This window comes from Artibeus jamaicensis, unplaced genomic scaffold, assembly GCF_021234435.1.
Source record: "Artibeus jamaicensis isolate MK-2021 breed Jamaican fruit bat unplaced genomic scaffold, CSHL_Jam_final contig_729, whole genome shotgun sequence".
In the NCBI taxonomy this organism is placed as follows: Eukaryota; Metazoa; Chordata; class Mammalia; order Chiroptera; family Phyllostomidae; genus Artibeus; species Artibeus jamaicensis.
The window spans coordinates 6,164,549-6,176,972 of NW_026521939.1; the positions used below are offsets into that span (position 1 = coordinate 6,164,549).

Below are 12,424 nucleotides of genomic sequence, written 5' to 3' on the forward strand. Positions count from 1 at the left end.
TGGCTTTTTAAAATATTTTTTACACCTATGCTTTGCATATTGTTGATGATGTTATTACTTTTAGATGCTGGCAAGTCGACCATTGGAGGACAAATAATGTAAGTATATTTTTTCTAAATAATAGAGTTAAGTGAATGAATTTTCAGAATTGTAGATGTTCATAAAATCATACAAAGGAGATAAAAACAGGTCACCCCAAGTTAAGAAAAATTAATAATAAAATAACGTTACCCATAGGGAAAGCTGATATTAAAAAGTAATTTTTGCAATGTGATCATCGTATTTTCCGATGGAGTGTAGGCAGCCACTAAAATTCTTTTGTTATTACTGTCAGACTCTCATGTAACATAAATATATTAAATTAAATACGTTTCTGAAAGCTGTCTTACATTTTTAAATAAAAGCTAATATAGAACCAACCCTAGCTTATAGGAAATCTTAGTCTTTGAATATAATTTTCTTGGGAATAATGAAAACCAGCTCTTGAATTTGATGCATGGAGACAACTGGTTTTTCCTTATCATTCCTTAAATTTATGTGGGTTTAATCAGAGACAGATAGCCTGGCTAACATGCTAAGATAATTTTTTTATTACATTATAGAAGTTATCAAGGTATGAAGACACCATGATTGGCTGTCAATAATGTATCCTAGTATTGAAAAATCTTTTAAGTTAAAAGGGTCTAAATATTTCACCCCTTTTAGATTAGACCCATTTCTTTAAACTGTCGTCAGAGCATGCAGGGGTATCCAACCTGCAGCCCGCCGGCCACATGCGGCCCAGGGTGACTAGGAATGCGGCCCAACACGAAATCATAAATTTACTTAAAACCTTTTTTTTGCTCATCAGTTTTTGTTAGTGTTTGTGTATTTAATGTGTGGCCCAAGACAACTCTTCCTCTTCCAGTGTGGCCCAGAGACGCCAAAAGGTTGGACACCCCTGATAGAGAGGGTATGTCATCATTGTCTTGCCTTGTTAAGTAATCGTAATTGGTAATCTTGCCAGTTCTTACTTAAAAGTATTGGGTCCATTTGCTGTAGTGTTTTAGAATGTATACTTTTTGCTTGTTGGCTATAATTTTCGTTGCTATTTTACTGGGATTCTACATTCAAATGGTTAGAAACATGCACTACAGAAGACTGCACAGAGAACCCAAAGAGATGAAAGCCAGAACTGGAATTACGAAGGAATATTTAAAATAATCTCACTTTGGAGATTTATAGCCAAGGTGGAGATATAGGTAGATACGCTTCAACTCCTTGCACAACCAAAAGAAGGATAACAATCAATATAAAAACAAAAACACCCAGAACTGCCAGAAAATTGAACTGTATTGGAGTCCCAACAACCAAGGATTTAAGAAGAAACATTCGTCCATACTGGTAGGAGGGGCGGAGACGGGCAGCTGGGGAGGAGAGGACGAGTGTGAGGTGGCAGCTGGCAGACTGGGTGGTCCCACATTCGTATGTGGATAAAAACTAGGAGGAACAACTGGGGAGTTATCCCAGCCCAGGACAGACCGCACAACCCAGGGTACCAGTGTGGGGAAAATAAAGCCTCATAACCTCACACTGTAAAAACTAGTGGGGTTGGGGCGACAGAAGAAACTGCCATGCTCAGAAGAGTCCATTTGAGGGGCCCACGGAATCCTAGAATGTACACAAGCTAACCCACTCAGGAATCAGCACCAAGCCAAATGGAAAGGTGCCATTTGCTTGCAGGAAGAGGGGGAAGTGACTGAAAGTGGGGGGAGAACAGAGCAAGCAGCCTTGTTCCTTCTCTGACCCTCTCCTACATACAGTGCCACAACATGGCAAAGCAGGTTACCATGCCCTGGCAAATATCTAAGGCTCTGCCCTTTACAATGTAACAGGTGTACTGATAAGTTGGGAGACAAAGAAATATAGCACAAATGAAAGAACAGATCAAAACAACTAGGAGATAGCCAACCTATTAGATGCAGAGTTCTAAATACTGGCTATCAAATGTGCTCAGAGAAATGATTCAGTATGGTGACAAAGTAAAGGAAGAAGTGAAGGCTATACAAAGTGAAATAAAGGAAAATATACAGGGGACCAACAGTGAAGGGAAGGAAACCATCACTCAAATAAACAGTGTGGAACAAGACGACCAAATAAAGATGCAACTGAAACAGAAAGAAGAAATAAGAATTCCAAAAATGGCCCTGGCTGGTGTAGCTCAGTAGATTGAGCATGGGTCTGAGAACCAAAGGATCGTGGTTCGATTCCCAGTCAGGGCACATGCCTGGGTTGCAAGCCAGTTCCCAGCAGGGGACGTGTGAGAAGCAGCCATACATTGTTATTTCTCTTCCTCTCTCTTTCCCTTCCCTTCTAAAGATAAATAAAATCTAAAAAAATTTTTTGAAAAAAAAAAAAGAATTAAAAAAAAATGAGAAGAGGCTTAGGAACCTCTGGGACAACTTTATAAATGTTTCAACATCCAAATCATAGGGATGCCAGAAGAAGAGTAACAGCAAGAAACTGAAAACTTATTTGAAAAAATAGTGAAAGGAAACTTTCTTAACTTGGTGAAGGAAATAGGCATACAAGTCTAGGAAGCTCAGAAAGTCCCAAGCAAGTTGGATCCAAAGAAACCCACACCAAGGCACATCATAATTAAAATGGCAAAGGTTAAAGATAAAGAGGGAATGAAAAGCAGAAAGAGAAAAGGAGAAAGTTACCTACAAAGGAGTTGACATACGGCTTGATTTCTCAAAGCTTGTAGGCAAGAAGTGACTGGCAAGTATTCGGTCATGAAAAGCAAGGACCTACATCCAATATTGCTCTATCCAGCAAGGCTATTATTTGAAATGAAAGGGCAGATAAAGTGCTTCCTAGACAAGGTAAAGCTAAAAGAATTAATCATCAGCAAGCCCTTATTATATGAAATGTTAAAGGCATTCACATAAGACAAAGAAGATCAAAACTATAAACAGCAAAATGACAACAAACTTACAACTATCAGCAACTGAACCTAAAAAAAATAAAACTAAGCAAACAGCTAGAACAGGAACAGAATCACAGAAATGGAGATCACACATGGAGAGTTACCAGCAGGTTGGGGGGAAGGGAAGAATGGGAGAAAAGTTACAGGAAATAAGAAGCACAATGGTAGGTACAAAATAGCCAGTTAAAAATAGTATAGGAAATGGAGAAGCCAAAGAACTTACATACATAACCCATGGACATGGACTACAGAGGGGACTGCTGGAGGGAATGGGGGTTCTGAGTGGAATGGGGACAAAAGGGAGAAAGATGGGACAACTGGAATAGCATAATCAATAAAATATACTTTAAAAAATTAAATGGAAAAAATAATCTCACTTTGGGAAATAATTGTAAAATATTAAAGATTGAAATGTATTAGTTAAGACTTAATTGCCTAGACAACACTATTGGGATCTTCTTTTTAATATAGTATTTACATTTGCTTTTAAAAAAACTTTTATTCTGAATTAGTTTTAGACTCACAGAGAGGTTACAGGAACAATACAGAGTTCTCATATACCTTTCATTTAGCCTAACCTGATGTTAACATCTTACATAACTATAGTACAGCCATCACAACTTAAAGTTAATATTTAGCTATAATACTATTAACTAAATAAATAACAAATCTATTTGAATTTCACCAGCTTTTGTATTAATGTTTTTCTGTTGTAGAATTCAATATTGCATTTAGTTGTTTTGTCTCCTTAGTCTTTTTCAACATGCAACATTTCCTCAGTCATGTCTTTCACAACCTTCATAATTTGAAGTGCTATTTATTTTATAGGAAATTCTTCCATTTGGGCTGGTATATGCTTTTTACAATCAGATTAAATTTATGTATTTTGGGCAAGTATATCACAAAAAATATGTTGCGCTCTTCTCAGGGCATCCAGTTGGGGTAAAAAATGTCAATATTCAGTATGTTTTATTTCCTACTGGTGATATTAGCCAAAATTAGTTAAGGAGCTATCAACCAGGATTTTCCACTGTGAAGTTATTTTTCCCCTTTATTTTGTGGGAGTTAATATCAGACTATACAAATATCTTTTCCACTGAAACTTTCCTGATTTAATCGTCCACCAGAGGTACTTTACTTTAAAATAGTTTAGAGTTGAAATTCCTTTTTAACTACTTTAAAGTTTTCCTAATTTCATTGAGTAATTTGTGTTTACTTTTCTCTTTAAATGTTTTCAGGTATTTGACTGGAATGGTTGACAAAAGGACACTTGAGAAATATGAAAGAGAAGCTAAAGAAAAAAACAGAGAAACTTGGTATACTAAATTTTTATGACACTATAAATTACTTTTAAGGAACTACTGCCCACTTACTGTTCTTGTACTGAAATGGTGTCATAACAAAGGAAGTTTCTTTCCCCTCAGATTATGCAGTAGATTATTTCCTGATGACTGCAAAACTTAAGAGAAAATTTGGAAACATCCAAACATCCAGTAATAAGAGACTTGTTGAAAAAAATTATAGGCCCTGGCTGGTGTAGCTCAGTGGATTGAGCATGGGCCTGCGACCCACATGATCGCGGTTCGATTCCCAGCCAGGGCACATGCCTGGGTTGCAGGCCGGTTCCCTGTAGGCCAGTTCCCAGCAGGGGATGCACGAAAGGCAACCATACATTGATGTTTCTCTCCTTCTGTCCTTCCCTTCCTCTCTAAAAATAAATAAATAAAATCTTAAAAAAAAAAAAGAAATAATTATAAAACATCCATTTCACTGGGCCATTATCTGACCACTAAAAATTACATTTAAAGAATTTATATTAATCAGGAACAGAACTTATGTTAGAGTGGAATTTGGGGAGAAAGCAGGAAACATAATAGTACTAGGATATGATCATTAACTGCATAGAAAAAGAGAACGGAAGGAATTATTGACAGTGGTTTCCTTGAGTGGTGAGAGAAAAGGTCAACTTTTTTTTCTAATCTTACCTATTTTATTTCTTAAAAGTTGACAAGCTTTATCTAAATGGGACATTGGTCTTTTGTTGTTATATTGCTCTGTAAGGGGAAAATCATAATAATGAGTATATACTATGAAATGCAGATAAGATAATCTAAATTAATGCCTACTATTATGGATGAATTGAACTTAAATAGTTTTTACCTGGCAAAGTAATACTGAAATACTTTTTAGTAAGTAACTATTGTTCCCAAATGGCAGGTTACAGGGGCCTTCATTTTTAAAAAATATCTGTAGAGAGCCATTATTTGTATTACATTTTGTGACAGATGATTATAAAAATGAAATATAGAGGAACTTAATACTTAAATCATGGTGATATTGACATTGGTACTTTAGTCTTTCTTTGTATGTTGTCAGCTATTTTCATAAATCATGTTTACTTCTAGAATATATAGTTTGACAGTGAATGTATGGAAAAGTTCCAGGTGTTTGATTAAAATAATGTTTTATCCTCTCAATTTTCATTTATGCCTGTTCCTGGTTTAAATGTTGTATGATAGACATAAAGCTAGATGTGATTTACTAGATGTTTAATGGAGAAGAATATATTTTAAATTCTCATGTTCTTACCAGTATTCTTTATCATTTCAGGTACTTGTCTTGGGCCTTAGACACAAATCAGGAAGAACGAGACAAGGGTAAAACAGTAGAAGTGGGTCGTGCCTATTTTGAAACAGAAAAGAAGCATTTCACAATTCTAGATGCTCCTGGCCACAAGAGTTTTGTTCCAAATATGATTGGTGGTGCTTCTCAAGCTGATTTGGCTGTACTGGTAAGAAAGTTACCTCTTTGTATTTGTTAGCAGCCCCACTTAAATTTTTAAGTATTTGAATTTACCTTCTAAAAGCTGGAATTTAGGTTGCAATGAACTATAATACACATGGCCACAATTTACACTTTTGTCTCACTGATCTGCTCAAGAAATCAAATCAATTGCTCAAGAAATTGCTCAAGAAAGCAATTTGGCTTACTTATGAAAATATATTTCAACTTTCCTCTGCCACTGCTATTATCTGTTACTGTGTCAGAACTGAGTGTCCATGAAATGCCAAGTCCACCATTATGTACTGGGTATCAAAATGAATAAGAAATGAATCTGGCCCTGACCTGTGTAGCTCAGTTGGTTGTGTGTTGTCCTGCAAAGCAAAACGTCATCTGTTTGATTCCTAGTCAGGGCACATGCCTGGGTTGCAGGCCTAGTCACCCCAGTTGAGCGTATGTGAGAGGCAGCTAATGGACGTTTCTCTCCCTTTTTCCCCTCCCTTCCCCTTCTCTAAAATACAAATTAAAGTCTTCACCAAAAGTGAGGTTTTATAAAGGTCTTCTGTCATTTTTCAAATTGTTTTGGTCAATGAACTAACTAAATCACATACATTTTTTTTTAATCCTCACCTGAGGACATTTTTTCATTGCTTTTTAGGGGGGTGTATGTGTGTGGAAGAGGAAGAAGGTGAAGGGGGGAGAGAGAGGGAGAGAGAAAAGAGGCAAGGAGGGCAAGGGCAAAACATTGTTTTTTTGTGTGTATGTTTCTTGACAGAAGATCGAACTGACAGCTTGGGTATGTGCCCTGACTAGGAATCAAACCTGCAACCTTTCTGTCTATGGGATGATGCTCCAACCAACTGAGCCACAGTGGCCAGGGCAAATTACATACATGTTTGAATTGTAAAATATATAGGCATACTACATTTGGAGAATTAGGGGATCAGGAGAAACATTAAGTCAGTATTTACATCTTAAACCACTTAGACATTGTGGTATTAAAACACATGTATATTATGACTCATTTTCTTCTGTAGTCTTGCAGAAATCTTCTGATAAAGCCAAAAGGAAAAATAGTTGACTGCTAGAATGGTAAACATGAATGAAAAAAAATAAATTATTGATTTCTTGGAATAGGTAATCTCTGCCAGAAAAGGAGAGTTTGAAACTGGATTTGAAAAAGGAGGGCAGACAAGAGAACATGCAATGTTGGCAAAGACAGCAGGTGTAAAACACTTAATTGTGCTTATTAATAAGATGGATGATCCGACAGTGAACTGGAGCAATGAAAGGTAAGCCTGGATATCTTGTTGGTTTTTTAATATACATGTTAGTGAAGTAAAGGATCGTTTTGTTATATGATAATTGAGTTATTTATAAATATTATAGATATGAAGAATGTAAAGAGAAACTAGTGCCATTTTTGAAAAAAGTTGGCTTCAATCCCAAAAAGGACATTCACTTTATGCCCTGCTCAGGACTGACTGGAGCAAATCTTAAAGAGCAATCAGATTTCTGTCCTTGGTACATGTAAGTAATCTTTTTTCCTTTAAAAAAGTTTATTTCTTAAAAAGTAATTTAAGAAAATGTTGACTATAACTGTGGCTTTAAAAATAGCAGGACCTTTGCCCATTTTTAACTGGATTGTCCTTTTATTATTGAGTTGTAAGAGTTCTTTGTGCGTTGGATCCAAGTCCCTTGTCAAACACATGATGTGTATTTTCTCCCATCTGTGTCTTTTCACTTTTTTGATGGTGTCCTTCAAAGTGTAAAAGGTTTTACTTTTGGTGAAATCTAGTTTTATTTTTTTTGTTGATTGCATGTTTGGTGTCATAAATAGAAAAACTACCTAGTCCAATCGGGAAGAATTAGCCCTATTATTTTCTTCTAAGCCTATTATTCTCATATAGGTGTGCATTTCATTTTAGATTACTTTTTTTGTAAGGTGAATTCTTGTGATGATGCCAAGTTTTGTTAAGTTTTCAAATTGGGTTGAGTGAGTCTTGGAATTTTTTGGTTTTATTTTTTCCCCCAAGATTGCATGGTTATTCTGGGTTCCTTGAATTTCCACATGAACATTAGGATTAGCTTGACAATTTCTGCGAAAAAAAAAAAGAAAAAGAAAAGAAAGACGCAGGTGGGATTTCAATAGGAATTGCGTTAAATCTGTAGATCGGTTTGGGGAGGGAGCATTGCCATCTCGACAGTATTTTACTTCTCTTATAAACTATAGTCTGAAAGGGAAAGTTATTGTATAGAATCCCAATTGCAGAGCTGGAAAAATCCATAAAAATTAAGTAAAAGTGTAGTCATTTTATTATAGTATGTGGGCTATTTGCTATAAAACATTTTTCTAAATCTTAAGTGTTAATGGGGAAGGTTTTTCATATTATACTGAACTATTTTGTTATTTATTTCCTGATAAATGAGATAAACTAGAAAATAAATGGCTGAATGAGGCGAGTACATGGATTACATGAAAAAACATTGTTATAGTCATGTTTTTTGTATAAAAGTTACAATCATGTAAGTACTAAAAATTTTGATATTTATGTTTACTCTTTTTAATGGCTATTTTTGTGTTCTCAGTGGATTGCCATTTATTCCATATCTGGATAATTTGCCAAACTTCAATAGATCAGTTGATGGACCAATCAGGCTGCCAATTGTGGATAAATACAAGGTACCTAAAATGTTCAAAAAATTGTATTTTATGGGGAGTGAAACAATTTTGTGTTTTAAATTACATAACAATTTTAATAACATAACATAGATGTCTCTTTTTTACTGGCTGCATATTATTTCTTGTTATAGATAGACAATAAGTTGTTAAACCACCTTAAGTTATTTCAACTGTTTCCCATTGAGCCAATGGTAATTTTTTATAGAGAGAAAGTCACACAAGTGAAATTTATTTTAAAGGATTTACACATTAAAGTTTATGCATATTGACAAATAGCCTTCGAAAATACCGTGCCAATTTATTTTGCCACCAGCAGTATATCAGAGCTCGTTTTACAACAGCCTCGCCTAACTGGATGTTAGTCTTTTTTTAAAAAGAAGCATTATTATTTTTGTAATATCAGTGTAGTATTTTGCCCTCCCTGTCAGATACTTTATTCCTTAAATAGCTCCATGCCAAATTTCTTGAACAAGTATTTTTTTTCAATTTTATAAACTGAAAAATTTATAAAATTGTGAGAACCTGAGATTGTGAGCACCTGAATTTGAACAAGTAACATTATACCACTCTTTTTTTTTTTTTTTTTTTTTTTTTTTTTTTTTTAATGAGTAAGCCCTGAAAGAATTTGCTTGGGGTTGTTGAACTGTTGTAAAATGGTAATAAAAATCCAAAACTTAATTTCTTACTTTAAATTTCAACAGGATATGGGCACCGTGGTTCTAGGGAAGCTAGAATCAGGATCCATTTGCAAAGGCCAGCAGCTTGTGATGATGCCAAACAAGGTAAGAATTAGTAATGCTCTTTCTATTTAGCTTTCCTCTTGAAAATATTAGAAAGGAGCCAGAACTTTTCAAAAGCTCAGGGATTTCCATGAAAAGGAACTTAATTTTTTAAATCCTCCTTTCATCCGTCAACAATCAGAATGTTCTCTAAATAGTAATGCACTTTAAGCTTAATTGTTCAAACAACTTTTAAGAAGTCAACTCTTCAGGTATTTGGGGAGTCATAGATAATGGAAGGTATGTCCATTAAATCCTGGAATTCTACAATAAAAATTATATCCATAAATTAAAATGCATGCTAAATTTAACATTTAATTGTGAAAAGGCTAAACAGGGCAAATGCTACATTCCACTGTATTCTTTCTGGACATTATTAGGATGTGTTACTAAAATGACAACATCTTGATTGGCAGTTGTACTTCAGGATATGATTTTCATTAAGGTCATGCCATACAAATGTAGTAAATATTTTAGCTAATCAACGAGAACAGAAAAATGTGACTTGCAGTCATTCAGCAAACAGGTCATTTTATGATCTGTAATGCAGTGAGTCAGTGTTTCAGAAAACCTCCAATTTTGGTTTATTTTTAAGCACAACGTGGAAGTTCTTGGAATCCTTTCTGATGATGTAGAAACTGATTCTGTAGCCCCAGGTGAAAACCTCAAAATCAGACTGAAAGGAATTGAAGAAGAAGAGATTCTTCCAGGATTTATACTTTGTGATCCTAATAATCTTTGTCATTCTGGACGCACATTTGATGCCCAGGTAAACCAGCTATTATAGTTGTCTTAGTGATTTTTACTATTAAATGAAATTAGAGTTTAAATGTCCTTTGTTCTGGTTATTGATGACATGTCATTGTGTATAGAAGGGGAATTGAAATAGAATAAATTGTGTATCACAACAGCCATAGGTATCTTACAATATAAGGTCTTTGAGATGGTACAAGTTCTTACTGGGTTGGTAGTATTCTTTGTAAGTTCCTTTTTTAAAAAATCTCCTATTTATATATGTCATTACTTAGTGTCTTTCACTTAAGTAGAGCAAGTTGTCTTGGAAGTCAAGATTTGTCTTCTTCAGGACAGATAACTTTCCAGGCAGGAAAATATGCACAATTTCTTGATGTTATTAGCAACCTGACCTTACCAGGAAAGTGACAGTAAATGATTGGTGTATCGAATAGAATTTTTCAGTGCTGTTACAATGTATGACAACTAATCAAATTAAATTTTGATGCCAGCTACATGGTTGTTTACTTTTAGTAGACCTTGGGTATTGAGAAATGGATAAAACTATGATAAGTTCACATCAAGGAGGAAACAACCAGTGGCAGTAGCATATGAGCAGTAATGATTTCTTGGGGGAAGTGGAAAGGAAAGGCTTCCCAGAGGGGAAAGAGTCTGCCTGCTGTTTTTAAAGTTTGGGCACTTGCCAAGAAGATCAGTAGGGTAAGGATATCAGAGTTCATTCTTCGAGGTCAAGTGACCTGACCTACTGCCTCTAACACAAAAATAAACTTAAGATGGTGAGTTACACATTCTTGTGATACCGTGTAGTACTTTAGCACATTCAGTTCTTTTTTGCCCTAGGGATAAAGATGTGAATTTTCTTTTTGTTTGACAGATAGTGATTATAGAGCACAAATCCATCATCTGCCCAGGTTATAATGCGGTGCTGCATATTCATACCTGTATTGAGGAAGTTGAAATAACAGTGAGTTTTAAGATAATTTCATCTTGATAATTTCTGGCCAACAATAGTGATGTACTCTTATTTGTACTACTATTCTTAAAGATTCTTTTATTTGGCATTATTCTGATGTCTTCTCCTTTTTCTTGGTTAGGCCTTAATTTGCTTGGTAGACAAAAAATCAGGAGAAAAAAGTAAGACTCGACCCCGTTTTGTGAAACAAGATCAAGTATGCATTGCTCGCCTAAGGACAGCAGGAACCATCTGCCTTGAGACCTTTAAAGACTTCCCTCAGATGGGCCGCTTTACCTTGAGAGATGAGGGTAAGCCTTTAAATTGATGTCTAGTGATATGTCTAGTATGCTTACTAGCTTTGGAACTCTTCGCTGAGTACAGTGCACGTTACAGCTGGTTCAGAGAGAACCTGGATGCATCTTCTATAATATGTATTCACAATAAATATTTTATGAGTTAAGTTAATTCAACAGCAGGTAAAATTTAACCATGCATTTTGGCAGTAATGCTCTAGAGGAAGAATTTTTAATATTTTGCAAGTAGTGGGTTTTCGGAATCATTTACGTACTAAGCGACTTTTCTGTGATGAAATCCTTTATAAATGTGTGATTAAAGCCCATCTTGCCCTTTCAAGATTTTGCCAGGTGAGCCTGAGGTACACATCCTGTCATTTTTGAGGTCTGAAGAAAGCATTTAAAAATCCAACATGATAAATTCACTACACTGATGTACCAAGTGGGAATAAAAGAGATACACAGATTGGCAGTCTAATATTAATGTTCTTTTGTGCATCTGTCCATTCCTGCCTACCTCTGAGTGATCTGAAATGCTGTAATTTTACTGTCTTACATCCATGCAATTCTTTGGAATCATGAAAACAAAATGATTTCATTAAACATTTCTCTATGGATTGTTAACTAAGATAACTATTTTAAGGTTGGGGAATTTACATAAAACTTTGGTTCAGTTGAAATATACAATAGTCAGTTCACATGTTCTAATTCCACTCAGCAAAAACCTGGCTGTCAAAACTGCACGTCAAGAACTATGCTGAACACTGGGTACATAATGATGAATGTGGTCCCTGCGCCATAGTTCAGAGAAATAAAGACAGTATTTGTTTTATTTTAAAGTCCTTAAATTTTTTTTCATTTAAAAAATCTGCTTCTTGATAGTGAGTAGATAGATAAAATCAGAGGAAATTAATGTAGAATGAATTTTTAACCCCAGGAATTTTTTCCTAAAAGGTAACTTGGCTTTTAGGTTTTCTTCACAAGATAGCCCCTTTTAATAGCTTTATTGAGATAATTTATATAGTATGAAATGGGCCTTTTTTAAGTGTAAAATTCAATAAATTTTAGTATGTTTACAGAGTTGGAGAGTCATCACATTCTAATTTTAGAACATTTAGAATATCTTTTAAAAAAGCTTCTATAACTATTTATAGTCACTCCCTACTCTCCTACCCCCTGACCTAGGCAGTCACCTCATTTTTTTTCTATTTG

General features: G+C 35.0%; 1 protein-coding gene across 3 annotated transcripts in view; it reads left to right on the plus strand.

Moving 5' to 3' along the window:
- Nucleotides 1–12,424, plus strand: part of GSPT1 (G1 to S phase transition 1) — a 34,532-nt gene that overhangs the window by 17,101 nt on the left and 5,007 nt on the right. For all 3 annotated transcript variants that reach the window (XM_037151215.2, XM_037151214.2, XM_037151213.2), the window contains exons 5-14: nt 65–98; nt 4,207–4,284; nt 5,579–5,759; nt 6,887–7,041; nt 7,139–7,279; nt 8,339–8,432; nt 9,134–9,214; nt 9,807–9,980; nt 10,839–10,928; nt 11,059–11,227. In XM_037151215.2, coding sequence (XP_037007110.1) covers nt 65–98; nt 4,207–4,284; nt 5,579–5,759; nt 6,887–7,041; nt 7,139–7,279; nt 8,339–8,432; nt 9,134–9,214; nt 9,807–9,980; nt 10,839–10,928; nt 11,059–11,227 — 1,197 coding nt within the window. The remainder of the gene's footprint in view (nt 1–64; nt 99–4,206; nt 4,285–5,578; nt 5,760–6,886; nt 7,042–7,138; nt 7,280–8,338; nt 8,433–9,133; nt 9,215–9,806; nt 9,981–10,838; nt 10,929–11,058; nt 11,228–12,424) is intronic.